The 27560-nt window shown below is 57.1% G+C and overlaps 2 protein-coding genes across 8 annotated transcripts in view; one reads left to right on the top strand and one right to left on the bottom strand.

The window, feature by feature from the left end:
* The window catches only part of LOC107143027 (cleavage and polyadenylation specificity factor subunit 1), a 21012-nt gene extending 8866 nt beyond the window's left edge, over nt 1-12146 (top strand). For 2 of the 3 annotated variants that reach the window (XM_048802343.1, XM_048802342.1), the window contains 36 exons: nt 3810-3839; nt 3918-4051; nt 4182-4262; nt 4366-4517; nt 4605-4751; nt 4895-5034; nt 5112-5222; nt 5300-5393; nt 5520-5607; nt 5683-5805; nt 5900-5951; nt 6032-6126; nt 6192-6266; nt 6339-6419; nt 6499-6588; nt 6695-6805; nt 6879-7020; nt 7102-7280; nt 7372-7572; nt 7962-8141; nt 8218-8424; nt 8541-8630; nt 8720-8863; nt 8942-9094; nt 9720-9836; nt 9904-9994; nt 10066-10150; nt 10231-10372; nt 10450-10602; nt 10678-10854; nt 10937-11003; nt 11073-11120; nt 11338-11493; nt 11588-11717; nt 11790-11928; nt 12020-12146. In XM_048802343.1, coding sequence (XP_048658300.1) covers nt 3810-3839; nt 3918-4051; nt 4182-4262; nt 4366-4517; nt 4605-4751; nt 4895-5034; nt 5112-5222; nt 5300-5393; nt 5520-5607; nt 5683-5805; nt 5900-5951; nt 6032-6126; nt 6192-6266; nt 6339-6419; nt 6499-6588; nt 6695-6805; nt 6879-7020; nt 7102-7280; nt 7372-7572; nt 7962-8141; nt 8218-8424; nt 8541-8630; nt 8720-8863; nt 8942-9094; nt 9720-9836; nt 9904-9994; nt 10066-10150; nt 10231-10372; nt 10450-10602; nt 10678-10854; nt 10937-11003; nt 11073-11120; nt 11338-11493; nt 11588-11717; nt 11790-11928; nt 12020-12067 — 4253 coding nt within the window. In that variant the 3' untranslated portion in view covers nt 12068-12146. The remainder of the gene's footprint in view (nt 1-3809; nt 3840-3917; nt 4052-4181; nt 4263-4365; nt 4518-4604; nt 4752-4894; nt 5035-5111; nt 5223-5299; nt 5394-5519; nt 5608-5682; nt 5806-5899; nt 5952-6031; nt 6127-6191; nt 6267-6338; nt 6420-6498; nt 6589-6694; nt 6806-6878; nt 7021-7101; nt 7281-7371; nt 7573-7961; nt 8142-8217; nt 8425-8540; nt 8631-8719; nt 8864-8941; nt 9095-9719; nt 9837-9903; nt 9995-10065; nt 10151-10230; nt 10373-10449; nt 10603-10677; nt 10855-10936; nt 11004-11072; nt 11121-11337; nt 11494-11587; nt 11718-11789; nt 11929-12019) is intronic. The other variant, XM_015486629.2, reaches the window with a different exon arrangement.
* Nucleotides 12147-12163: 17 nt separating this feature from the next.
* Adck5 (aarF domain containing kinase 5) lies at nt 12164-24907 on the bottom strand. 5 transcript variants are annotated; one of them, XM_048802348.1, is made up of 16 exons: nt 24762-24788; nt 24198-24233; nt 17677-17780; nt 16750-16899; nt 14561-14636; nt 14250-14450; nt 14035-14175; nt 13838-13951; nt 13628-13759; nt 13475-13558; nt 13317-13398; nt 13140-13218; nt 12961-13052; nt 12636-12888; nt 12452-12568; nt 12164-12364 (listed from the first exon to the last, which is right to left on the bottom strand). In XM_048802348.1, exons 1-16 carry the CDS (start codon nt 24771-24773, stop codon nt 12259-12261), a joined length of 1779 nt encoding a protein of 592 aa, XP_048658305.1. In that variant the 5' UTR covers nt 24774-24788; the 3' UTR covers nt 12164-12258. The 5 variants fall into 5 exon arrangements, with proteins under 5 accessions (XP_048658305.1, XP_015342117.1, XP_015342118.1 ...); XM_015486631.2 differs by lacking the exon at nt 24198-24233 and having other exon boundaries at nt 24762-24907; XM_015486632.2 differs by lacking the exon at nt 24198-24233 and having other exon boundaries at nt 14250-14445; nt 24762-24816.
* Nucleotides 24908-27560: the final 2653 nt, after the last annotated feature.

The raw sequence follows: 27560 nt of genomic DNA, 5'->3' as shown, positions 1-27560 counted from the left end.
GCTGAGAGCCGCTTGGCCTGTATTTGGAAACGGCCTCCCTGAGGCGGAGCCGGAGAACATCGCCAGCCCGCGGCGCGGGGCTGCGTCCGCGCGAGGACAGTCTACTGGCAGGACGGGGCGCCGGGCCGCGCTGGTTGCCAGAGCGACCAGGGTCCGACCGGGAAGGCTTCTCGCTCTCCCAGGAACCCGGCGGGCCCGCGTGCGCAGCGGGGCGCGCAGAGGGTGGAGGAGCCACGCAAGCGTTTTGAATAGGGGCTGCCCGGGTCGAGAGGCAGGCGGCCCTCACCCTCACCCTCACCCTCACCCTGACCCTGCTGGGCACCTTTCCCAGCGCAGGTGCCTTCGTGCCTGAAATATGTGCACCTCTGTTGAGGTGTGCTCGACCAAGCAAGCAAAACAGAAAAGGACGGGCTTTTCAGGTCCATCTCTGAAAGAGCCAAATAAGTATTTAAACTTAGGCTTTCTTATCTGTTGTAGTGGACTTTTACTAATTAGAAGTTATTGTATCATTATTTGGTTTTGGGTTTTTTGTTTGTTTGTTTTTTGTTACTGGGGATCGAGCCCATGAGTGCTTTACCACTGAGCTTCACTTCCAGCCCTATTTATTTTTCATTTTGAGACAGAGTCTTGCTAAGTAGCCCAGGCTGGTCTCAATCTGTGATCCTCCTGTCTCAGCCTCATGGATTGTTGGGATTACAGGTGTGCACTACCATGCTCACGTGCATCATTACATTTTTAAGAAATGGGTTCGGGGCTGGGGTAGTGGCTCAGTGGTAGAGCTCTTGCCCAGCATGTGTGAGGCACTGGGTTTGATCCTCAGCACCACATAAAAATGAAATAAAGGTGTTGTGTCCACCTACAACTAAAAAATAAAAATAACCAAAGGAATGGGCTCAGACCCCACCAGAATCCATTTGTCCTTTCAGCAGATGTTTATTTAAGTGCTGCTGTGTGCAGGCATTTGGGGTGATGCTGATGCACACTACAGTCAGAGATGCCTGCCCATGGAGCTTGCACTCTGAGGACAACAAGCCATGTACAGCCATGGAGGTGTGTGAGAGGGGGGCAGTGTCTTGGAGACTGGAGAGCAGGATGAGGGAGCGAGACCAGGGTGGGGTGCCGAATGTCTTCCGTCGGAAGGTGGGATTTGAGCAGTGGAGGAAAAGTGATGGAGAAACCTGTGGGTATCAGATGAAGAAGTTCTAAGTAGACAGAACAGTTCCAGCAGAGGTCCTGTGGCAGGAGGGCAAGTGAGGGCTGGAGGTGAGGAGAGGTGAGCAAACAGGTCAGAGAGGTGACAAGGTGGGTGGCCTCCAGTGTCCCAGGCCTCAAGTGTGGAGCTGCAGTTTTGGCAGAAGAATCATCTGACCTGACAAGTTTTCAAGGGTCACTTTGACTGCCACATTGAAGAGAAGGTGAAAGGAGGCAGGGGGACCAGTTGGGAGCTGGCTGTACCATTAGTGGAGAGGCATTAGTGCCTCGGAGTGGTGTGGTGGGGGTAGAGGTAGGTGTGTGAGGGTGACCAAAAGTCTTCCCAGGTCTGTGGGCAGCAAGTCTGAAGTTTGGTGTGAGTACCTGGAGTGGTGGCCTTGCTGTTCTGTGCCCTGGAGAAGGCTGTGGGTGGATCTTGTATTAGTTACTATTTGCCATTGAACAGGTTACCCCAAAACTTAGAAGCTAAGGAAGGAGGAGTATTTCTCAGTTTCTGAGGGCCCACAGTCAGGAGCAGCTCAGCAGAGCAATTCCTGATGAGCTCCCCACAGGGCTGTGGTCCTCTGGGGCTCAGCTGGACTGGAGTTCTGCCTGCACTGCTAGCAGGAGGCCTCCACTTCTCAGCATGGGCCTCAACAGCATGACAGACTGCCAGAGTGAGGCAGGTCCTCTGAGACCAGAGCTTGGTCTCAGACACAACTGCTGTCCCTTCTGCTGTTTTGTGCTGGTCCTATTGACCAACCCTAGTACAGTGAGGGAGGGGATGCAGAGCTGTGTGTGGTGGGTGGGGCAGAGCTGCTTCAGGTGCTGGTCAGCTGATTCCTCAGCAGGTGGCCATTTAGAGCAGCAGGTCGAGATGGGAGTGGGGTCTGGGCTGGAGGCAGAGTTGGGGTCTTTAGCTTATGGGTGGCATCTGCCCTTTGAAGCTGGTATAGTTACCCAGAGATAGTAAAGGACAGGGCCCTGGGTACCTCAGCTTTGCAAGGTTGAGACAGGAAGAGTTGGAGGACCGTGGCCAGGGCAGCAGGAGGAAAGGCTGGGGGTGCAGCACATGGGAGAAGGACACTAGCGCCTCAGGTGGAACAAGGCGGGCTGGGGCAAGTGGGGCTGTGGCCTGACCTGAGGAGGATGGGAGGCCCTGAGAAGGACGCTTGGTAACAGTGAACCCAGACAACTGTCTGGAGACTCATGCAAAAGAAAGCAAAGAAATGCGTTAGTGACTGACGGGGAACGCAGGTTTTTAAAGATCAGAGAAATGGCAGCTCATCTGTGCGTGGAAGGGAGCAACCCAGACTGCCCTGAAAGGCACTCAGCCCCCAGGATTGTGGTGATCCTTCCCTGTCCGTCGTTATGAAACATGCAAAGACACCAGATGTGGTAGTTGTTTCCTGGCCCTCTCAGGACAGCATGAGCACGAGGCAGCAGGGTTTGGTGGTGCTGGGGGGAGACTGCTGTGTGCACGCTTGCTGCCCAGGAGGGACAGCCTGGTCTGTCTTGTGCACACACCCGTGGGTTGGGTTTGCACAGGACACAGCAGCAGCAGCAGGTGGTCTTGTCTCTCTCTATCCTTTCCACTCCGCCTCCAAGTGGCCAGCCCAGTTTTCCTGGCAGTGTGGTGACCTCAGGGTAGTCAGCCTTCTTTCAGGAATTCAGGGCCTCAGAACACCAAGGTGAAAGCTGCCAGTCATCCCAAGAGCTAGGCCAGCAGGGCACGGTGTGCTGACCACCACACCTGTTCTTCAGAGCAGACCCCACCCAGGCCCATAAGTGGCTGTCTTGAGTCTGTCCCTGGAGTCTAGTAAAAGTGCAGCCTTGCCAGTCCTGCCACAGTGGGCACCCTGAGCTGCCATGGAGGACTCGGGGCTGCCTTCTTTCCTTTTGTCTTCTCTCTCGAGCTCACACCATCTTCCTGCTTCAGCCTCCTGAGAGCTGGGACTACAGGCAAGCACCTCTGTGCCTGTCTCTCTGTGCTTCAGGGCCTATCTCCCCCCGCCCCCATAGTGAGTATTGAACCCAAAGCAAGTGCTCACCACTGAGCTACATTCTCAGCATCCCCCCACACTTTTTTTTTTAAACTTAAAAAAATTTTTGACGTACGACAACCCTGAGGTCACCACACTAAGTTGCCCAGGCTGGCCTCAAACCTGCCTTAGCTCCCTGAGGGTTAGGTTTTGGGCATGGCCACCTTGCCTCATTTCCAGCCTTCGAGCCTCCTGGTAGCTGTAGTACCTTGGCTCCGACTGGAGGCGCGAGTGTAGCCTACGCTGTGCCTGGAGCAGCACCCTCAGGTTCGCATCTGTGGATGCCCAGCTGGGCAGGTTTGGGGCAGAAGATGAGTGTGGGCAGCAGGGGGCTAGGCCTCTGGGGAAATGTGAGGCAGAGGCTTCCTGGGGAAGAGCCCTGAGACCAGGCTTGGGGGCATGGGTGCGTGAGTGAGAGGTGGACAGGCCAGGGAGGGTGCACAGCTATCTCGAGGGTCCTTGGTGGCAGGGCTCAGCCCTGAGTGAACTTTTCCTGTCCTTCCTCAGGGCTTGTCTCTGGATGAGGAGAGGCAGGCATGTATGTGGCCCCTCACTGCCTTCTCTTCCTACCCCTCCAGGCCCTGACCAAGAATGACAGGAGCACAGGTAAGTACAGGGGTGGCCACCCTGGGCATGTGGGTAGCCAGGGCATCACCCAGCTTTGACCTGCTGGCCCTCTCCCAGAGGGGAAGGCCCACCGCGAGAAGCTGGAGCTGGTGGCCTCCTTCTCCTTCTTTGGCAACGTCATGTCCATGGCCAGCGTGCAGCTGGCAGGAGCCAAGCGTGACGCCCTACTGCTCAGCTTCAAGGATGCTAAGGTGAGGGGTAGAGGGTGGTAGAGGGTGGTAGGCCCGGGGTGGGGGATGGAGGGGGCAGGGCTACACAGGGGCCTGCTGGTACCCCCAGGGTGCCTGGGGGCAGGCCATAGTTCTGACCTTCTGCCCCCAGCTGTCGGTGGTGGAGTATGACCCCGGCACCCACGATCTGAAGACCCTGTCCTTGCACTACTTTGAGGAGCCTGAGCTTCGGGTAGGCCACATCGAGGCACCCCGGCCAGCCCAGCTACTCCCTCCCTCCTTCTACCCCCAGTGCTGCCCGTGAGGTCTCCTGGCTAATGTCCCTCTGCCCCCAGGACGGCTTTGTGCAGAACGTGCACACACCTCGAGTGCGGGTGGACCCCGATGGGCGCTGTGCAGCCATGCTCATCTACGGCACCCGGCTGGTGGTGCTGCCCTTCCGCAGGGAGAGCCTGGCCGAGGAGCATGAGGGGCTCGTGGGTGAGGGGTGAGCACTGGGGTCACGGCTGGGTCTGAGAGGCGTGGAGCTTGGTTCCCCTCTGTGTGGCCCACCCTGACGTCCCTGTGCCCCCAGGCAGAGGTCCAGCTTCCTGCCTAGCTATATCATCGATGTGCGGGCCCTGGACGAGAAGCTGCTCAACATCATTGACCTGCAGTTCCTGCATGGCTATTACGAGCCCACCCTGCTCATCCTGTTCGAGCCCAACCAGACTTGGCCCGGGTGAGGCCCAGGGATGCCCTCTTTGCTGTGGTCCCAGCTGCCTGGGCAGAGGGGACAGGGACGTGTAGCTCCCGCAGAGGGTGGAAGTGGGACCCCAGCCTTGGGGGGTGCTGCGAATCCAGCTGACCCACCTACTACTCCAGGCGGGTGGCAGTGCGACAGGACACCTGTTCCATTGTGGCCATCTCACTGAACATCACGCAGAAGGTCCACCCTGTCATCTGGTCCCTCACCAGCCTGCCTTTTGACTGCACCCAGGCCCTGGCTGTGCCCAAGCCCATAGGTGAGGAGGGCCCAGCAGTACCCAGTGGTCCTGGGGGGGAGCAGTGAGCCTGCCTACCAGCCCCTGTCTGTCCCCAGGTGGGGTCGTGGTCTTCGCTGTCAACTCGCTGCTGTACCTGAACCAGAGTGTCCCCCCATATGGCGTGGCTCTCAACAGCCTCACTATGGGCACCACTGCCTTCCCACTGCGTAAGTGTAGCTGACTATTAGTGGGTGGGGCTGTGGGTGGGGCAGGGCCTCCAGCCAGCTTGACACCTTCCTCACAGGCACTCAGGAGGGCGTACGGATCACCCTGGACTGCGCCCAGGCCGCCTTCATTTCCTATGACAAGATGGTCATTTCCCTCAAGGGTGGCGAGATGTGAGCCTCTGGCCCTGTCTGCCCTGAGACCCCCACATCCCCTCCCCTGCTCATTCAGCACCCCCCACCCCTGCCCTCCAACATCCTTCATCCCCAGCCCTACTCAGCAGCCCGCCCCGCCCACAGCTACGTGCTGACTCTCGTCACAGACGGCATGCGCAGCGTCCGTGCCTTCCACTTTGACAAGGCAGCCGCCAGTGTCCTCACCACCAGTGTGAGTAGGGGCAGGGGTGGGGGTCTTGCACTGGGTCCAGGTCTGGCCTCCTCTCATCCACACGCCCGCCCTCAGATGGTCACCATGGAGCCTGGGTACCTGTTCCTGGGCTCGCGCCTGGGCAATTCCCTCCTCCTCAAGTACACAGAGAAGCTTCAGGAGCCCCCAGCCAGTGCTGTCCGCGAGGCTGCTGACAAGGTGGGTGCTCATGGTGGTGCCCAGGTGCTTGGCCACCTCCCCTTGGTGTAAAGCAGCCTGGAAATGCTGTTCACCTCTGTCTCCCGCCTCACAGGAAGAGCCTCCCTCCAAGAAGAAGCGGGTGGACCCCACAGTGGGCTGGTCAGGTGAGAGCTGGACCGGTTGGGTGGGGGTGGGGGGGGTCTGGGAGCCAGGGCAAGGCTCAGGTGGGCTGTGTGCGCTGCAGGGGGCAAGTCCGTGCCACAGGACGAGGTGGACGAGATTGAAGTGTACGGCAGTGAGGCCCAGTCAGGCACACAGCTGGCCACCTACTCCTTTGAGGTGAGACTGGGGACAGCCGTGGATGCCCGCCCCCTCCCACCACCTGACTGCCACTGTGTCTGCAGGTGTGTGACAGCATGCTCAACATCGGACCCTGCGCCAATGCTGCTGTGGGCGAGCCCGCCTTCCTCTCCGAAGAGGTGCCTGGGGCCTGGGCTTGGGTTGGGGGCAGGAGCGGGGTTGGGGCAGCATCTTTACCCCGACCTGTGCAGTTTCAGAACAGCCCTGAGCCAGACCTGGAGATTGTGGTTTGCTCCGGCTACGGGAAGAACGGGGCCCTATCGGTGCTGCAGGTGTGTAGGGCAGGGGGGGTGGGCACCTGCTGGCAGCACCTGAGTAGGCTGACCCCATCCCACCCTATCTTCATTCCAGAAGAGTATCCGGCCCCAGGTAGTGACAACCTTTGAACTTCCTGGCTGCTATGACATGTGGACAGTCATTGCCCCTGTGCGCAAGGAGGAGGTAGGTGGGACCCTAGGTGATAGTGACTATGGCGGCCTGAGGGCACCTGGATCCAGTGGTCATAGCCATCACAGCTCTCTGTCCTCCCTGTCCTTGGCCCTTGCAGGAGGAGGCACCTAAGGCAGAGGGCCCAGAGCAGGAGCCGAGCACCCCTGAAGCAGAAGATGATGGCCGAAGACATGGCTTCCTCATTCTGAGCCGGGAAGACTCAACAATGGTGAAGGGCGGGGTCTGGATGTGGGCGTCTGGGGTTCCCCGGGGAAGGGCACAACTCACTACGTTACCTACAGATCCTTCAGACTGGCCAGGAGATCATGGAACTGGACACCAGTGGCTTTGCCACACAGGGCCCCACGGTTTTTGCTGGAAACATTGGGGACAATCGCTACATTGTCCAAGTGTCACCACTGGGCATCCGCTTGCTAGAAGGAGGTAGGTGGGCAAGTGTAGGGAAGCGCGTCCTGGGGAGTATGCTGCATTGGCCACCCTGTGCTGACCACCCTGTGCCCACAGTGAATCAGCTGCACTTCATCCCTGTGGACCTGGGTGCCCCCATCGTGCAGTGCGCTGTGGCCGACCCCTATGTGGTCATCATGAGCGCCGAGGGCCATGTTACCATGTTCCTGCTCAAGAGTGATTCGTATGGTGGCCGCCACCACCGCCTGGCACTGCACAAGCCCCCACTGCACCATGTAGGCCTCACCCTCTGTGTCTGCTATCCCTGCCTATGATCCCCTATCCCCACTGTCCCCGACCTACACTGGGCTTTGTCTCTCCCTGCAGCAGTCCAAGGTGATCACACTCTGCCTGTATCGTGATGTCAGCGGCATGTTCACCACCGAGAGCCGCCTGAGTGGGGCCCGTGATGAGATGGGGGGCCGCAGCGGTTCAGAGGCCGAGGGACTGGGCTCAGAGACCAGGTGTGCAGGGGGCCAGGGTGCAGGAGACCTGGGTCTCTGTGGCAGATTGAGACATGTCTGTGTCTTCAGCTGCCGCAGTCTGGCTGGGCACACAATCTCGAGCCACCACACAGCTTGTAGATTCAAACAGCAACTCTTTATTCCCGAACTCACACCAGCCGTTTACAATCACGTTCTGGGGAAATCCACGTTCTCTGCCCAAATCCACCTCCACTGGGCTTCTATCTCCCAAATATACTGTCTGAATCCCGTGAGAACTCAAGGGGAACTCAGGCAGCAGGATACGCCCTATTCCCAGCAGGAATAATCTTAAACCTTAAACCTGGAACCTAAACCGGGAACGCCCTAATCCGCCTTGGTCCTTGAGCAAGGTCACCTACATTCAATGTCACTGCAACATGGGGTACGCTGGCAAGGAAATTGTCATACCTACTTGGCTAACGGCTCCCAGCATTCAGCCCTACAGTGGATGACGAGGAGGAGATGCTCTATGGGGACTCAGGCTCCCTCTTCAGCCCCAGCAAAGAGGAGGCCCGGAGGAGCAGCCAGCCCCCTGCTGACCGAGACCCTGCACCCTTTCGGGCAGAGCCCACCCACTGGTGCCTGCTGGTGCGAGAGAACGGCACCATGGAGGTAGGTGCACCTATGTGGCTCAGCAGCCCTGGCAGCATGGCAGGCCCTATCGTCACTGACTGCTGTCCCCCACCAGATCTACCAGCTTCCAGACTGGCGGCTGGTGTTCCTGGTGAAGAACTTCCCTGTGGGGCAGCGGGTCCTGGTGGACAGCTCCTTTGGACAGCCTACCACGCAGGGTGAGGCCCGCAAGGAAGAGGCCACGCGCCAGGGGGAGCTGCCCCTGGTCAAGGAGGTGCTGCTGGTTGCTCTGGGGAGTCGCCAGAGCAGGCCCTACCTGCTGGTGAGCCCTTTGGTGCCTGCTCAGAGGCTGGGACCTGCCCTCACAGCCCAGCCCATTCCTCCACTCTGTCCTCGGGGCCCAGCCCCACCTCGTGGCCCACCCTGCCTCACTTCCAGGTGCATGTGGACCAGGAGCTGCTTATCTATGAGGCTTTTCCCCATGACTCTCAGCTTGGCCAGGGCAATCTCAAAGTTCGCTTCAAGAAGGTGCAGCTGCTAGACCCTTTTGGGGTGGGTTGGGAGGGGTCCAGGCTACAGGGTCTGAAGGGCCTGGCATTCATCAACACCTTCACCAGGTCCCCCACAACATCAATTTCCGTGAAAAGAAGGCAAAACCCTCCAAGAAGAAGGCAGAAGGTGGCAGTGTGGAGGAGGGGTCTGGGGCCCGGGGACGTGTGGCACGTTTCCGCTACTTCGAGGACATTTATGGCTATTCTGGGGTAGGCAGGCAGCTTTGTTTGGGCTTGGGGGTAGGGAACAGGACCTTGCCCACTCGTTCTCACAGTGTCTCTCTCCAGGTGTTCATCTGTGGCCCCTCACCCCACTGGCTCCTAGTGACTGGCCGGGGGGCTCTGCGGCTGCACCCCATGGGCATCGATGGCCCCATCGACTCCTTCGCCCCATTCCACAATGTCAATTGTCCCCGAGGCTTTCTGTATTTCAACAGACAGGTAGGAAGGTTAACTCTGGCCGCACCGCAAGCACTGATACTGCCCTGGCAAAGCTAGGCGCTAGGGACAGGAGGGCTCCTCAGCTGCAGCACATCCCAGAGGACCAGGGATGGCTATCTAGAGGAGGGTGGGGCCCAGGAGGTGGGATCTGGGGCTTAATGCTGGGCCATCTGGAGGCAGGAGCAGTTGGCAGTGGAGGCCTGGCTGATGGGGCATACCCTGAAAGCCCTTGCCTCATCTGTGACACCCACATGGCAGCAATGACCACCTGAGTCACTGACAGACTCTGGTGTTGAGTGCTTCCAAGGGGCTAATGCACTCAGGACTGGACAGAAGCTGAGGCTGGGGCTGGCAGGGTCTCCCTCTGCCTGTGTTCTTCAGTCCCTGGCATGGCCAGTCTCAAGTCATGTGGCTTTTAGTCTCTAGTGTCCTCTGGGCTTGGACTCCCATGCCCTGTGCTGTATGCCCCAGCCAGAAGGATGGACAGGAGCCTACTGATAGAAGGCATGGGGACTGACGACCAAGGCTACAGCTCTTCCAGACCTTCCCCAGACTCGGTGACCCTAGCCAGGCAGTAGGGAGGCCTGCAGCCCTAGGCCTTGCTGACTATTTCCACCCACCCCAGGGTGAGCTGCGGATCAGTGTCCTGCCTGCCTACTTGTCCTACGATGCCCCGTGGCCCGTCAGGAAGATCCCACTGCGCTGCACGGCTCACTATGTGGCTTACCATGTGGAGTCCAAGGTCTGTCCCCTCCCCCAGCACTCCCTCCCCCAGGCACCCCAGGCGTGTGACACCATGCAACTCCTAGGTGTACGCCGTGGCCACCAGCACCAATACACCCTGCACCCGCATCCCGCGCATGACTGGTGAGGAAAAGGAGTTTGAGGCCATTGAGAGAGGTATGTGCCACCAGGGGTGGGGTGGACCATGCCCAGGGCTGGCTTCGACCACTGCCTCCTTGTCCCTGCAGATGACAGGTACATCCACCCCCAACAGGAGGCCTTCTCCATCCAGCTCATCTCCCCAGTCAGCTGGGAGGCCATTCCCAATGCCAGGTGATGTTGGGCCCAGTGGGGGCTTCCGGGTGCCAGCAGGGCAGGACTAGGGTGTCCTGACGCAGCCTGTCCTTGTGCAGAATTGAGCTGGAGGAATGGGAACACGTCACATGCATGAAGACAGTGTCGCTGCGCAGTGAGGAGACTGTGTCGGGCCTCAAGGGCTATGTGGCTGCTGGGACCTGCCTCATGCAGGGAGAGGAGGTCACGTGCCGCGGGCGGGTAAGCAGCTGCCAGGTGGGGACAGGCGGCCCTCGGCAGCCTGTCTGCCATCCGCACATGTTCCCTTGCCCTGCCAGATCCTCATCATGGACGTGATCGAGGTGGTGCCCGAACCTGGCCAGCCCCTGACCAAGAACAAGTTCAAGGTCCTATACGAAAAGGAACAGAAGGGGCCTGTGACCGCCCTGTGCCACTGCAATGGTCACCTGGTGTCGGCCATTGGCCAGAAGGTACCCAGCTCCTCCTCCCTGCTGTGTTTCTGCCTGCTCACCCTGCCCCCTCCACTGACCCTTCCTGCCCCCTAGATCTTCCTGTGGAGCCTGCGGGCCAGTGAGCTGACGGGCATGGCCTTCATCGACACCCAGCTGTACATCCACCAGATGATCAGCGTCAAGAACTTCATCTTAGCTGCAGATGTCATGAAGAGCATCTCACTGCTGCGCTACCAAGAAGAGAGCAAGACGCTGAGCCTGGTGTCCCGGGTACTTCATGTGGTCTTGGGGTACAGGTGAGAGTCACACTCGGGCCCCTCCTGACACCTTCTGCTCTGCTCCCTGACAACAGGATGCCAAGCCTCTGGAGGTGTACAGTGTGGACTTCATGGTGGACAATGCCCAGCTGGGCTTTTTGGGTGAGTAGGGTCTTGGGGGAGTGTCACCCTGGGGGTGGCTGGAGCTGACGCTGGGTCTTTGCTCCCTAGTGTCCGACCGAGACCGCAACCTCATGGTGTACATGTACCTGCCAGAAGGTCAGTGGCTCCCTCCCTCCCTTCTTTTTCCAAGGGTTTTTAGTAGTTGATGGACCTTTATGTATTTGTATGTGGTGCTGAGAATGGAACCCAGTGCCTCACACGTGCCAGACAAGCGCTCACTGAGCCACAGCCCCAGCCCTCCCTCCCTCCTCACTTCTACTCCGGCTGGATATTGGGCACTGGGTGGGCAGTGATCTGAGTTCTTCTGTCCTAGCCAAGGAGAGCTTTGGGGGCATGCGCCTGCTGCGCAGGGCAGATTTCCACGTGGGTGCCCACGTGAACACGTTCTGGAGAACGCCATGCAGGGGGGCCACTGAGGGGCCCAGCAAGAAGTCGGTGGTGTGGGAGAACAAGCACATCACGTGGTTTGGTGAGTGGGGTGGGGTAACTGAGCTCACTGCCCCCCTCGAGCCACACTGGATGACTAGGGGGTTGACCGGGCTCACGCTTCCCCCCATCCCCAGCCACACTGGATGGCGGCATCGGGCTCCTGCTGCCCATGCAGGAGAAGACCTACCGGAGGCTGCTGATGCTGCAGAACGCACTGACCACCATGTTGCCCCACCATGCTGGCCTCAACCCCCGTGCCTTCCGGTGAGCACCCACCATCCTCAGGGCTCTGCCTACCCTCCCAGGTTGCCCTGACCCCCCACACCCCCTCCCCAGGATGTTGCATGTGGACCGGCGCATCCTACAGAACGCAGTGCGCAACGTGCTTGACGGAGAGCTGCTCAACCGCTACCTGTACCTCAGCACTATGGAGCGTGGGGAGCTGGCCAAGAAGATTGGCACGACCCCAGACATTGTGAGTTGGCCTGCTTTCCCCTGCCCGTCCTGTCCCTGCCCTGCCGAGCCCTGCCCTGCCGAGCCCTGCCCTGACGGCTTTCACCCTACAGATCCTTGATGACCTGCTGGAGACTGACCGTGTCACCGCCCACTTCTAAGCATGTGGATGCCACCCTGCCCCCGCACACTGCCTCCCCCCCCACGTTTTGTACAAAACAAGGAAAACAAATTGTTTGAGACGAGTGTGTGGTCATTGCTGGTCAGGGCCCCACAGTGTGAGGTGCCCGACTGCCTGATGTCAGTGGGCCAGGGCTAAGAGCAGCTGTGTGGTCATCCTGGCCCTGGGGATCTATGTCTCCAGGTACTGGTAGAGCTCCTCGGCCTGAGGCACAAGGCCCAGGTAGACCAGAACACGAACCAGGAGAGCGGTGAGCCGCATGGCCAGGGTCTCCAACCTATGGGAGGGTGTAGAGTAGGGGGTCAAAGATTGGTTGTCAGAAGGCCCAGGCCCACCACCCAACCAGTACCACATATCTACTCACCTCAGAGCCACCTCAAATTTGAACATCTCCCAGGCAACCTTCATGTGGCGCAGGAGGCCAGTGCCGTAGATACCTGGGTATGCTGCACCCACCAGGCGGCTCCAGCCTCTGACCGCACTGTGTCGGACACAGGCATCAGCCCATGGGCCTCATCCACCCCCAGGGAACCCCCTCGGTCACTAACCTCTTGGCCATGAGGAAGTAGCGGTCCACAGGGGTGCCAAGAGCCACATTGATGGCACGGACCGTGTTGATGTTGCGCAGCACAAGCAGCATGGACCGAGGCAGTGCCCGGAGCACCTGCATGATGGCCTCGAAGTGGCTGCGGGCCATGTCTTGCATGTAGGCCAGCTCCTCGTGGCTGGGCAGGTGGGAGTGCCACAGCTGCCCTAGGCGCACGGGCCGCTGCATGAGCATCTCCGAGAACAGCAAGTAGTCTGTGGAGGCAGGGCCTGAGCTGGGCTGTGTCCGGCTAGCACTGCCCAACCTGGGGCCGCACCTGCCCTTACCTTTTACACCAAGTGCAGCTGCGTGCTCCTTCATCGCAGCCTTGTCCCTCAGGATGATGGTGCGCCACAGCTGGCACAGCGCTGACCGGTCCCTGTGGGAGGGTCTGGCTATGAGCCCCACGTCTCAGGGCAGGAAAGGCCAGGCCACAGGGAGAGGGTCCCACCTGCCCACAGCTCACTTCTCGTCCAGGAACTGGTAGAGCCCATGGTCCAGCAGCACCAGCTCTGCCTTCCCGTCCAGGCCTCTCCGCACCAGAACTACAGACAGAGTATGTCGCTGAGGCCACCATCGCCAGGGTGGCAGACACAGCATGTCAATCCAGGCCACCCACCAAGACATCTCCCAGGGGTCCTACCATTGCCAGGGTGGGGATCGGAGTGGATGAAGCCTGTGTAGAATATCTGCTCAGCAAAAGCCTGGATCAGCTTCTCTGCTACCTGGGGAGGGGGCAGGATGTGCAGCAGGCCCGGCAGCACCCCCACCCCACCCCCTGACTAGGTGCGCAGCACTCACATCCCGCACTGCCAGCCCCTGGCTCTCGATGGCCTCCACGTCATTGACCTTGCAGCCCTCACAGAAGTCGGCTGTTAGCACACGCTGTGGGAGGGCAGGAGGCTGAGCTCAAGAGGCCCATGCCGCCACACCCCCAGGACCATCCCAGCCCACCTTGCTGCACTTGTCCCAGTGCACTCGGGGGACGGTGACGTAGGGGAAGTGCTTCAGCTCCTGTGCACAGCGCTCGGCGTTGTGGCCCTCATTCTCAAAGTCCAGTTCCTGGGCCAGGGTCCCCTTTAGGTCCTGGGGCCATACGTGGGCGGTTGGTCAGGTCGAGGACCAGCTCCCGCCCACTGCCTGGCCTGCTCTGAGTAGCATTACCTGCAGGACCCAGCTGAAGCTGAAGCTGGGATGCATGAGCCCCACGAGCCGCAGCAGGAGCTCCAGCGTGTGCACGTCCCCATCAAAGCGGTCCTGCAGGTCAATGTACTGCACCTGCAGCAGGCAGAGGCACACTGAGGACCCAGGGTTGCCACCAAGCCCGAAGCCCACCTGGCACAGGGTGGTGGCCCCAGTACCTTCACAGCCACAGCAGTGCCATCGTGCAGCTTGGCACGGTGCACCTGAGCCAGGCTTGCTGCAGCCACTGGCTGGTAGTCAAACTCCTGGAAGATCTCAAGGGGCAGTGCCTGGAAGTCTTCTAGGAACAGCTCATCAACCTGGGAGGAGCCAGCACTTGGAGCTGCAGGGGGGGGCACTACTGCACCCCCTTCCCTCCTCTGTAAGGCCTTACCTCTTGGAGGCCCCGAGTGAGGGCCCGGTCCTCTAGTACACGCAGTGTCCGGATGTACTCTGGTGGCAGCAGGTGGTTGAAGGAGCATAGTCCCTGGCCCAGCTTCACGTAGAGGCCACCATTGCGGATGGCCCCTGCCACCAGGGCATCAGCTGCTCGCTGGTGACAAGCAGACATCACCTCCACGTACCTCGGGCTGTTCTGACCATAGACGTGGAGGGGAGGATGGGGGCAAGCAGCCACCTCCTCAGTCCCCAAGGCACCCACCACCTGCAGTGTGCCCCCTGCATGCCCAGGGCAGGGGAACAAACCTCTTCCACCCCTCGCAGGATGACATTTGTGCACCACCAGTAGTCCAGGGAGATGTACAGGCCAATCCCCAGGGACCTGCGGGCAGAGGAGGCCTTAGCCCCTGAAGGTAGGCTATGAGGCGGAGTCCAGTGCTGGTTCCTCTTCTCAGAGCCCTGTCAGGCTCTACCTCACCCCCGCCAACCCCATGCCAAGGGAGAGATGGAGCCAGGACCCAGTCTACAGGACTCAGGTCCTAGTGAGCTAGTTAGTGCCTGCTGGTCAGTCTCAGTCCCAGGTCTCACAAGGCCACTCTCACTCCTGACTGTTAGCACCCACAGAAACCCAGGGAAGGGGGAGGTAGATAGTGGGGACGGGGCAAAAACATGCACCAATCAGGAAGGCCTCTTGTCACCACCAAAAGGAGGAGGAGGGGTCTCCAAGACTAAGAGAAGCAAGGTCACTGCTCCTCTGAGAATGGAGCCCAAGGGTGGGGATCCTGGAGAGCTGCTCAGCTGGTCGGTCTGGACACTGCAGCACAGGGGTCTCAGAACTAAAAGGTGGGTGGTCTGACCCCGGCTAACAGCTGGGAGGGGAAGAATCCCTTCCATTCTGGGATACAGGTCCCTCACCATGGGAGTGGCAAGGTGAGGCCTTGCCCTGCACCTGCTAAGCTGTCCTCCACAGCTGGACCGTCCCACAGGGGGGAACCTCTGCCACAAGGGGCTTGGGTGGCCAGCAGAGTGGGCATGGAGAGGACTGCTCGGCTCCCTGGGACTCCAGGAGGCCCCTTCCCCCTTGAGCAATGCAGACCTGAAGCCTTCAGGTGACCTGAGGTGAGGATGGTGGCCACACTCAGTATTCCACTAATGCAGAGGGAGACAGAATGGCTCTGCTAGGAACGGGAGGCATCCATGTGAGCACGTGGTCTTCTAACCAACGAGGAACGCAGCCACAGGCACATGGGAGTGGTGTCTGTGCACACCCGATCCCGGCTGTGCACCTCGCAAGGCAAGGCCTGCTTGCATCAGGAGTGGCTCCAACCATCCCACCCCAAACTGACCCCAGGGCTGGGCAGGGAAAGACTGGAGAGCCTGATACATCCAGCAGTGCCAGGAAGGGGCAGAACGCTCAGGAAAGAAACCCTAACCCTAACCCTTACCACTGCCCTTTTTATTTTGAGACAGGGTCTCACTGAGTGGCTTAGGCCCTCTCTAAATTGCTGAGGCTGGTTTTGAACTTGTGATCCTCCTGCCTCAGCCTCCCCAGCTAGGATTATAGGAGTATGGCGCCACACCTGGCACATAGAGCGTGCTCAACTTTGCTGTTTTAATTTCTTCAAAATAAAATGTTGGAGAAGTTAGACATGGGGCACACACCTATAATCCCAGCAAATTGAAAGGGTGAGACAGGAGGATCACAAGTTCTAGGCCAGCCTCAGCAACTTAGCAGGGCCTTAAGCAACTCAGTGAGACCCTGTCTCTAAATAAAATACAAAATAGGGCTGGGATGTGGCTCAGTGGTCGAGTGCCCCCAAGTTCAATCCCTAATACCCCCCCCCAAAAAAAATGATACTTATCGTAACACATTAATAAAGCAAATCTCTCAGTCTAGATGGTATAAATAAACCAATGGATTCATAACTGGCAGAGAGCTCCCTTACAAGAGATGCCAGCAATATATGTTGAGGGAACGACTAAATTAGAAGAACCACCTTCTGACCACCGTAAACAATTTACCCAAATAATAGTGTCAGCGAGTGACAGTGTGGCGCACAGGGGAGGAAGGGCAGCTGGAAGGCATGTTGGCACTACCACAAAACACCAGGAGCCAAGGCTTGCCAGTGCCCACAAGGGTCAACTTGGCAGGGCACAGATTGTCCCATGCCCTCCATTCTGCACTGAGACAGGAGAGCCTGGAAGACCATGGGTACTAGGAACAGGGCGGCTGCTGTGGCCAGCCCAGGCCTGTCTGGGAGACCAGCTCTTCTTGTGGTGGGGTGAGAAGGGAAGGTGGCAGCTGCCATCCAGCCAAGGGTCTGTGGGGCTACATCCAGTGTGAGAGGCCCTCTCTGGCAGTCCCTCATCCACGTGTGGCATGGCAACAATGCTTGCCACCCCCCACAGCCAAAGACACCTGGAAGGTGGCAAGAGTCCCCACAGAACACTGCAGCCCTTCCAAGGACAGGCACAGCCCACCTGTGCCCTCCTACCTGCCAAAGCGCCCAAAGCCATCTACCACAAGCCGCATCTTCCTCTTCTCCCGGGCCTCTGCTGTGAAATAGCGGATTCCCAGGAGCAGGGGCACCCCCAACACAGTGGTGGAGAGCGTCCTCTTCCATAGCGACGAGGGACTCGAGGACCTGAGGGGCAGACAGGAGCTGCAGGGGCTACCCTCCCAAGACTGAGCCTCAGTGAGGACGGCCCACAATGATGTGGACATCAGGCAGCTCTGAGGGAGAGTCTCCCCGCGTTCAGTCCCACTGTGGCCACTGGTGCACAGTGGCTCAGCCAGGCTAAAGCAGCCTGGAGGGTCTGCACTCCATGGGACGAGGGCACTGCCCAGAGTCACAGCCACCACTACCCCTCATGATGGGTCAGTTAGGTTGTGGGCATCGGGACAGTGACTGGTAGGACACCCAAACCCAGCGGAGCTAAAGACAAGGAGAGCAAACCTCCATGCTGCTGCACTCAGGAGGCTTGCTCATCCACCTGTGTCCACTTCTCGTCTGTCTGTTCCAAGGACACAGAGTGTGAGCATGCACAGATGCTGGGAGGAAGAGCTGTCCAATACGGTCCAGCCTCACTGCCCGCAGGGCCTCAGAGGCCTTTCCTTTTGCTTAGAACACACCTCCCCACCTCTCTTCTGGATGCTCCTATCTCTTGCCTGACCCCACCCATGGCAGTCCCCCTCTCCATGCTCAGAACGGTTTCCCTGTTTCTGTCTGAGGCAGATGGCCATATGTCCTCCTGATGTGCCGGCATCTGCTGGTTATGCTGTCCTGGGTCAGGGCCCCAGTCATCTTGGGTCCCAGGCACTGCATGTGTGCAGAGGCCCCCTGCCTCCATTCCCCTGACACAGAACGCCTCCCGGCCTTGGGGGGCGGGGTGTGCATGTCCATGGAACGGGGGCTGGTTACCTTGCAGATGGGCCCCTGAAGTTCCTCCTGAAGAACACTGCAGGGCAAGGCCAGGGCTTCCGCCTGCTCCTCAGCACAGCCAAGTGGAAGGGGCAGAGCTGCAACTGCAAAGAGCCACAGCAGGCTCAGCAAGGTGGCACCCAGGACAGGGTGCCTCACTCACTGGGCCACCAACCTGAAGCCAGGATGCCAGGACAAAGGAACAGGCCTAACTCCCGGAAGGAAGCATACCCCAGGCAAAGAAAGGCCAAGGTGGTATGGCTAAAAATGCCCGACTGTCAAAGTCCCCTCAGTCTCTGCAGGAAGAACTCATCATGACCTGGCCTGTCTATGCCAAGACCCACCATCACTCTTTTGGTGGCCCTGTGACCTATCAGTTACTGAGAAACACTGACCAGTGACCACAGAAAGGCAGGCCACTCACAGGCCACACAATTAGAAGTAAGTGCAGGAAGGAGAACTGACCCTTTTGAGGACTGCTGTTCTGAAGGCACAAAGGCACAAGGAGCTCCCAACTCACCAGACCCCAGAGAGCCCCTCCCTGAAGGGTGAGGAGGCAGAGAAAACTGTGCACATGGTCCGGGGCCAGGCTCAGCCCAGGGGCAGCACCGCAGCTATCAGACTCACTGGAGACCTTGACCTCTCAATCTTGTTTATTCAGAGACGGGGTCTCACGCTCTAGAGCTCAAGTAACCTTCCCACCTCAGCCTCCCAAATAGCTGGACCACAGCATGTGCCACTCCATCTGGCTCCCAGGCTCATTTGAAATGTGAGATTTTAAAGATTCCTCAACTTGGGGCTGGGGATGTGGCTCAAGCGGTAGCTCTCTGGCTTGGCATGCGAGCGGCCCAGGTTCGATCCTCAGCACCACATACAAACAAAGATGTTGTGTCTGCGGAAAACTAAAAAAAATATATATATATAAAAAAAAAAAAGATTCCTCAACTGCTAATTCTTCTAGCAAATCAGCACTTAAGGGAATAAAGCCCACCGTGTCACCGGACAGCACTGCCCTAAGAGCTGGGCCAACCAAGGAGCAGACACCCAATTGGTTTCTGGCCAAGGTGTGCAGCCATGAAAACAATTCCAAGGACTTTAAAACAACACAAAGGTCAAAGGACAAGGTTCATGACCTACTGTCCCAGGAGAACTGGCTGACCAAACCTTCTGTTCAGCAAGGCCACAAGCTATAGGCACTGATTCTCAAGAAACCAGAGGCAACAGGGGAAGCCCCAGGCAGAGGGGGTACACCTGCAGCCCATCTGACTTTACCTCATCACCCTAGATGTCTCTAGTGCCATGACATGCACAACCTGTAGAGGCCCAGGGAGTAGGTGCTGCAGAGATGCTCACAGCAGGAGCTAGGAATGCCTGCAGAGCAGCTGGCTCTAGGCGGTCATCCTGACCACTGCCCACCTTATCCCAGAGTCCTCTACCCCATGCCACAATGCAGGGCACACAGACAAACCAGCTCTGCCTACGACCAGGGCCAGAGCTCCATGGCCAGCCCAGAGAGCACAACGTGGAGGCACATACCACGACCTGGACAGTGGGGAACCTCCTCGTGGACAGTGTCCCCAGAGGCCCAAGGCCAGGATGGCATGGGCATCTCTGAGGAGTGGGAAACAGGCCTATGTGGCTGGAAAGCAGAACGTGTGCCCAGGTCCAAAAGGAAAGGGAAGGCACAGAGCAAGCTGTATTCAGCAGTACACTGTGAGGGGTCCCAAGGCCACAGGGAGGAAGTGAGAGGGAGCTGGGCTGACCCCCCACTCAGGAGATCAGTCCAAGGAGGCAGGGGCAGTGTCCAGTCAGAAGGGACTGGAGCCAAGTGGATCCGGGGCAAGATGGCCTGAAGCTGGTGCCTTGATACCATCACACACCTGCTGCCACTCTGGCTCTCAAGGGTTCTGCTGCAACTGACCTTCCCAGCAAGACCTCCGCCCAGTGGATAAGAAGCAACATCAGCCACCAGCTGTGCCCCTGTGCTCGATAGGCACCTTCTGACCTTGAAATATAAGCAATCACAAGTGAGGGACATCCTCTAATAACGACCTGGCCCTTTCAAAAAGTAGCATCAGCCAGGAATTGAGCACTGCTGGTATGGGGCACAGGCATTTACTCTCTCTACTTCTATAAATAACTGCAACTTCTCCAAACAGAAAATTAAAACAAAAAGTCACAGGAAAAGGTGGGAAGAGCACTGCAGACAGGCACCATGGCAAGCTCAGCAAAAGCCTCAGTCAGAAGGAGGACAAGACACCTGTAGGAAGGACATTCTGAGGACACCAGGCAAGTTGAACCGGACTCTGCAACAGATGGAGGGAATTACTAGTGATTCAGGCATGAAAAACTACCCTGGGTACGCAAGAGACTGTCCTTGCTTAGTGGATGCACATTAAAGTGTTAAGAGATTAGATGTCAAAATGTCTGTGATTTACTTTCAAATAGTCCAGTGACAACAAAGTATATTTTTTTCCAAGCAGAAAGAGAAAACAGTTAAGGCAGCATATTAATAGTGAGTAGATCTAAGCAGTAGTTATCTGGACAACTGCAACTCCCAGCAACATGGGAGGCCAAGGCAGGATTGCAAGTTCAAGGCCAACCTAGGCAACTTAGCAAGACTCTGTCTCAAAATAAAGTTCTGGGGTAGTTCAGGGGTAGAGCACCTAAATCTATCTAAAAATAATAATAATAATAATAAATTAAGGGAAATACTTATCTCTAAAAAAAAAAATAATAAATTAAAGGAAATACTTTCCTGAAGAAAAGTCACAAAACATCTGCTCTAGTACTGAAAGTCCCAGCTGAGAAAGTGGTGTTTTTTGAGCTAAGGCAGCTCACACCTTGGGTGATTCTGTGCCTAGGACATTGGCACTGATGAGACTCTTCTCATTACCACTTGGGGGAAAACTTCCTCTGCACCAAGCAGGGAGAGGCCAGAGTGCTGCTCACACCAACTGTGCAGGGTCCCAGAAGCTGAGGCTGAGAATCTCAGGAAGAATCTAGAAGGCCTTTGGGGGCTGGAGTCCTGGTTCCAGCATTTAACTGGCCATCAGCCTGAGGCAAATTACTTCTCTCTCTGTCCCTCAGTTTCTCTGTCCATGAAGTGGGATCACTGAACAAACAATGTGCAACTCAAGCCCCCCAAGCTGTCTGCAAAGTCCTTGGAGCAGTGCCCAACACACCAGGCACCGTGAGAAGGTGCGTGGCAGGCAGATGGGCTTGAGACCTTGCTAGGCTCAGGATTCCCAACACAGCCCTCTAAGGCTTTTCCCCTGCGCCAAGCCCCTCACTGGTCCTCAGTGACCCTCAGCTCACCCCATCTAACAGGGCAATCCCATACCTACTTGCTGAGTTGAATTATTTATATTAGGAGTGGCAGATTCCGGCTGACTTTCAAAAGGATAAAAGGGATTTAATCCAGAAGAAAAAGGAGACTTCCAGCATGTACATACAGGTTAAATTCCAAAAATGAAGAGAGGTGTGCACTAACTGGAACAGGTCAGGAGAGGGTTGGCTGCAGTTTTCAAGGGGATGGTAAGCAAAGAAAATGGCCAAAGCTGACACAATGACTACTCTTGAGATTCAGCATTCAGAAGAGAAGGAGCCACATACATTCTAGACAATAGGCAGAGAGTGGAAGAAAGGTAGAGGCTGCAGGTACCCACACCAATCAGGGACCTCTGCCCCAGGAAGGGCCAAGGCTCACACATAGCTGTCCAGGATAAAGGGCTGACCCCAGCATCACATGGCCCCCAAGGACAACACGAGGGCTGGACAGGAAGGGCCCATGTGCTGTGGGTACATTTGACTTGGAGGCAGCGGATGGGAGAGCCAGGCTGGGGGAGGGCTCACACTCCATGTCCACCAATTCTGCCTGGGAAAGGTCCCAAGCCCTTCAGGGAGGTTCAAAGAAGCCTCAGGAAGGGTTCATCTCCAAAGGAGAGTGTGCACAACCCAGTCAAGCATCAGCTACCAGCCCCTCAGGTCTTCTGGTGACCCCAGGCAATAGCAGTGTCTAGATGGCACCCTCATGCTGAAGGGGTGTTGCTGAGGAGGTAGAGCCCACCAAGTGCTGAGTTAGGGTAAGGCTAGTGTGCCTGGAGAAGCCCCCACTGAATCTGGGGAAAAAATGGACATTTTCAAGGTTGGAGAGGGGAGCTCACTTGGGACTGGCACTTAATAGACATGCTGTAAAAGTAGGTGTCACTTAAGATGGGGACTTTACATGTCCTTACTCACAAGACCTGGCAAAGCTGGGAGGAAGACCCAAATCTAACTGCTTTCTTAGCTGACACAGAGGCCTCGGCATCCTGTGGTAAAATCCTCAAGCAGGGGTCCTCAAGGCCACAGTGCTCAGTATTGTTCCCAAGGTCACAGAGTCAAGCACACTGTCCCCAAAGGTTTGGAAGGAAAATAATCAAGTCACATCACTTTCATATATTAAAACACACAGTTCTTTGACAGAAAAGAACACTCATCTGAACTATTTTACAATGAAACTGGAGGCTCTGGGTGCTTCTGGTGACTGCCCATTCTATCAAGACTCGGGTGGGCAGCTGAGGCCTAAGTGTGCAGGTCCCAGTACCTCACCAGCACGGGGCACACTGCTCTCACAGGTGAAGTCAGGAGGCTCTGGCCCCTAAGCATCACACCCAGTCACAGTTTCCTGATGTTTTCCTAGGAACCCACACTACAGTAGGAGCTCTGGCCCTGGGATCCCACCTGCAACTCCCCACCCCATCGGTGGGTCCACCCTGCTCACTATGTTCCTCTTCCTTGTTCCTCTGCATCTTGTACACCCCTCTCCCACTGTCCTTCTCCGGGCTGGCATGACAGTGAACTTAAAGCACCTGTCTCTGGCTGGACCAAGAGCAGGTCCACCTCCCAAGCAGCTCCACACTTCCAGGACTGAGTGCTGTGCTGGGGTGAGGCACACACACTTGTTGAGAGACAAAAGAGGCCGAGCGGGGGCTGTGATTGCAGCTCAGCGGTAGACACTTGCCTAGCATTTGTGAGGAATTGGATTAGATCCTCAGCATCACATAAAAATAAATTAATAAATTAATTAAAGGTCTAAAAATACAATAACATTAGGGGGGGGGGCAAGCACAGAACTAACCTACACAGCTCACACTAGGACCTCTGCCAAGCAATAGGCAGAAGGTCACAGTCAGGCAACAGAGGGCAAGTCCAGCCCTAGACAGGACAAAAGTGGACAAGATCTCATGCAGATGGCCCAAGAACTCCTACAAGCTCATCGGGCAATTCTACTGTCTGCCTCCTAGTGTGGGATGCCCAGGGTTCTCCAAGCAATCATCTTTGAAATTCCCATGTCAGAGGGACTCTCAGAGCCCAAATAGTGTATGCGGGGCCAAGCCCACAGCCAGAATAATTTCCACCACACTGCACATAAACCAAACCCCACCCAGGACATAACCACCAAACCACTGGCAAAAAAGGCAGAGAAGACTCGATCCCAGGACATTGTCGCGCATATCACCAGCTCCTCCCCGTTGTTGAGACCACATACTCCTACCAACTGGGACTGCTCTGGCTATACTGGTCCCAGCAGCAACCCCTCTCCTTCCAGTTTGGACAAAATGAAACTGGCTCCCTTTACCCGAGCCCTCATACTGCTTATAGGGCTTGTGTGTCCAGTCTGTCTGCAAAAAGAAACACTTGCCCAGTTTTTCTCCAATAGCTGCTGTTTCCAGTGGAAACAGAAATCTATAAAGTAGCAAAAGCAAGCTCTGAATATTACCTCTCCAATAGGTACCCAAGGTGGGTGCTATCAGGCAGAGCAGGGCTGAGTCCTCCTGTTTCTCTGCAGGTCAGAGAGCAAATTGGAGGAAAGATGAAAGGTGGCCACAGATAAGCCAGTCTGTGGCAGGAAGAAGCAACTAGGACTCTCAAAATGAGGCTTTAAAAGAAAAACTAAAAGAGGGGACTAGAACCAAGCAGCTTAACAACAGGATCCACAGCCCTATGCACCCTAACAGGAAAGAAAACCAAGAGTCAGACTGCAAAGCTGAGCCAGGAAATTGGGTCTGGTGACTAGAAATGCTCTCGTGCTCAAAGCCTGCTGGACCAAGCTGTACTCAAAGCTCAAAGCAGCTCCTACTCAGAGGCCTGTCTGCTCCCTGGGGCTGTCTGGAGGATTGGTGGCCTGGTATGTGAAGAAGCATTGCCAAAGGCCAACCCTGTCTCTGCCTGACTCTCTAACATCACTCCATCGTTGTCAGCCCAGAAAATACTCTTCTGCAACAAAGCTACCCACTGCAAGCCACGAGCTGGCAGACTTGTGGTCTTATCAGTACCTAACCTTGAAGGCCAGGCTTCCTAGAAAAACACAAGCTCTACAGAAAACCCCAGAAAGGAACACCACACAGTGGCACTGGCCTATACTCCCAGCTCAGGAGGCTGAGGCAGGAGAGTCATGTCAACTTTGAGACCCACCTGAGCCATGTAGCAAGACCCTGTCTCAAAATTTAAAAAAACTAAAAGCGATGGGGGTATACCTCAGTGATAGAACACTCCAGATTCGATCCCCAGTACTGCAAACAACAACAAAGAACACACAAAAAACGCTGCTGGAGAAAGGGCCATAATCCAGGGCGCCTCCAAGGACAGAGGCATCGCCAGTGTAGAAGATGGGGGACCGGGAGGGGAGGGCCACCCTGAGTCCGTCGAGACCCACTAATTCTCTCCCTTCCCTCCAACAGAAGAGGGAACGGGTTCTCGCAGGGAGGGGACGGGTCCCGCTGCAGACAGGGACTGGAAGAGCGTCCCCCTCTCCCGGAGGACTGAGAGGACTGGGGGTGGGCTGTTGTGTGGTGTCCACTCGCTCCCTCAGGGTCAGAGGGCCAGGGGCAGTCAAAGAGCACTAGGGTTGCGAGGGGCAGAGAAGGATGGCAGCGGGATGGGGAGGTGGGGGCCTGAGGGGGGTCTGGAGCACTGAGGTGGGCGTCCTTGGCATGCGGGGTCTGGGTCCTGGAGCGGGGGTCCGGGTGACTGGGATCTCGGGGCCTGGGGCGGGAGTCCCGGGCGGGCGGGGTCGGGTCCCGGGATGAGCGAGTCCTCACCGGCCGCCACATGCCACCGCCGCGCTTCGCTGAGCTCAGTCTCTGGCTTCCCGGCGCCCAGCAGGCCCTGCGGCAGGACGCGCGGTGCGCGTGCGCACCAGGTCCCCGAGCCCCGCCCCGGAGCTGGGCGGGGACTGTAGGCCACACCCGTCTCGTGCTCCTCTGCGGCGCAGCAGCGTCCCCTGGCGGTCGCTGACTGCCCAGTCTCGGGCTCGGGGATCGCGCTCGCTGGCGATCCCGGGTCGGAGCCTCGAGCACACACCAGCGAGCTCGCTGACCCTGTCACCTGCAGCAAGGGCTGAACAAGAAGCAAGCCGGATGAGGCCTAAAGGACTTGGGGCTTCCCGAGGTCTCCTGAAATGGTCCCTGCTCAACATTCCGTGCACCTAGGATGAAATGAATCTCTTTAACTTCCTCAGGACTCACTTTCCTCCGTACAAAATGAGGTGGTGTCTCATAAACTAATATCTGCTCGTCGTCACGTGTAACCCCCAGTGTTCACTTGCACCGAACCCGTGACACTTGGCAGCACCCAGGCGCTGCCTTGGGTGGAGCCAGAAGAGCCCCTCCCTCTCTTGCAGAAGCCTTGCCTCCTGCCGGTTTCCCCGACTCTCCCCGCTCCCTGCTTTGGCTGTGCTGGCTGCTGCCCCTCTCAACAACTCCCCTCGGCCTCTGCATCTCTGGCTGGGTGCTCCTATGGCCTGGCCACCTTGCTGTGGCCGGTGGGTTCTGCCAGGCACCTTAAGCACCTGTTCCTTTTTTCCACACTGCCTTCTGGAACAATTGGAGACTCAAGGGATCTCGTATCAGGGAAGCAGAGGCCTTGGGCCAGAGGGCAGCAGTGCTTCTCACAGGACCACCTCCTCGGGGGGCCCTGGCCCTTGACAGATCCATGACGAGAACTCTGTAATCTACATGTATGGGGGTCCCTAAAAGCAGCTAGGGTGGGCTGGGGATGTGGCTCAAGCGGTAGCACACTTGCCTGGCATGCGTGCGGCCCGGGTTCGATCCTCAGCACCACATTACAAAGATGTTGTGTCCGCCGAAAAAACTAAAAAAATAAATATTAAAAATAAATTAATTAATTAATTAAATTAAATGAAAGCAGCTAGGGTGCAGTGGGCCATGGACAGAAAGGACTCAAGGTACACTGACCTAAGATGGGAATGGGAGGAAGGAGGACAGAAGGCACTCAGTGGTAGCAGATGACCAGCTAAATCCCAGATAGCCTGCGGGGGAGCCGCCCATGATGTCCTGGGCCCCAGGAACCTGCACCATAGGAAGGCAGGCTAAAGGCCTGAGGAGGGCCTCACCAGGAGCCTTGCAGCAGGGGCCACTGGGGATGGAACTTCAGACCTGTCTGAAGATTTGGGGCTATGGGAGCCCCTGGAAGCTCCAGAATACCTGCCCACCCCAGGAGATGGGCAAGCATCCCAAACATGGCAGGGTGAGTGGCCTGGCTCAGTATTCATAGGTGATTTAGAAAGTTAATATCAGGTAGTATTTCTGGAGCCAAATGTCAGGATTTATACAGGAGGCCCTCCAGCCTGCAATGCCTCAGAAACTGAGAGATCTCAAGAAGGTGTTTGGGTGCCAGGAAACTCAGCCTCTGGTTGGCACAACAGAACAGGAAAGAGTGACCTCCACCTGCAAGGTCAGGGTGCTAGGGCTTGAGGAGATTGTTTGGGCCGGGCAAATAGAGGTGGAGAGGGCTCAGCCTGGCCTCAGTGAGGGCCCACTTCCAGGACACAGGCAGAGTGGGCATTAGCAAGAGACTGAGGGGGCTTCCTCCTGCTGGGTCCCTCATGATGCCCAGGTTCTCATCCCTCTGGTGGGGGACTGCCACTCCCTTCTGTGCAGCCTCTTGCAACCCCCTCCCCATCCCACCCCTGTGACTCAGGACCTGCCCCTCACAACTCATCTGTAGTCAATTCTTTGTGGAGTAGGTTTTCTCCTTTCCTGGTCAACCTGGCAACAACCCCACAGAGGTAACTACCTGTAGCTCCAGGCCTGCATCAGCCTGCCAACCCTCACTCCCACTCAAAACCTGAGACCTCAAAGGCACCAGGGCACCAGGACCCTCTGCACGGCAGGCAGCTGCCTCTCCTCACTTGGCTCTCCCCACCTGCCTCTCTTGATATCTGGCTTCCCTTTTCTCCATGGGACTTGCACCTGGCGCACCAAATTCAACCCTTCTGTTACAGGAGCGCCTCCTCCTGGCTCCTCTTCCTCTCGGGCCGTGTCGTAGGATTAGGCCCTCTTTCTCCTGCACCCACAGCTGTCTCACCTCACAGGATCACTCCGAATGAACATGCAATTGCATTCCTATCTACCATTAAACAAACAAAACCGTCCTTTCTGCCTGGTGTTCTGGTCTCTGGAGCTTACAAGAGCCCTGGGGATTCTGGGACCAACCAGAATCTCTTACTCCTTCCACAGTAGGTCTATTTCTGGTTTGTCCCCATTCTCTCTTCTGCCCTGTCCGACATCACCAGGCCCCTCTGGCCTTGGCCATCTCCAGAATCTGTTGATCCAGGTGTGGTAAGCCATTCTTAGACCATGGCCGCCATTAGAAGATGGCGCCGGCTTCCACTGTGGCCTGTGATAAACAACTCCTTTTATGGAGAGTTGGCGCGCAATCCCTTACCACCCTATGAGAGAGATCCACGTGGCGGCTTGGGATTGGGACGCGGGGGGCTTTATTAAGCTGTGCTTGGGCGTGTCGGGGCGGGCGCTAGAAGATGATACATGACTCAAGGCCTGAATAAACTGTTGAAAGAAGAATCCTGTGTCGTGTTT

This window comes from Marmota marmota, unplaced genomic scaffold, assembly GCF_001458135.2.
Source record: "Marmota marmota marmota unplaced genomic scaffold, marMar, whole genome shotgun sequence".
Lineage (NCBI taxonomy): Eukaryota > Metazoa > Chordata > Mammalia > Rodentia > Sciuridae > Marmota > Marmota marmota.
This window is presented reverse-complemented; position numbering and strand designations above follow the sequence as displayed.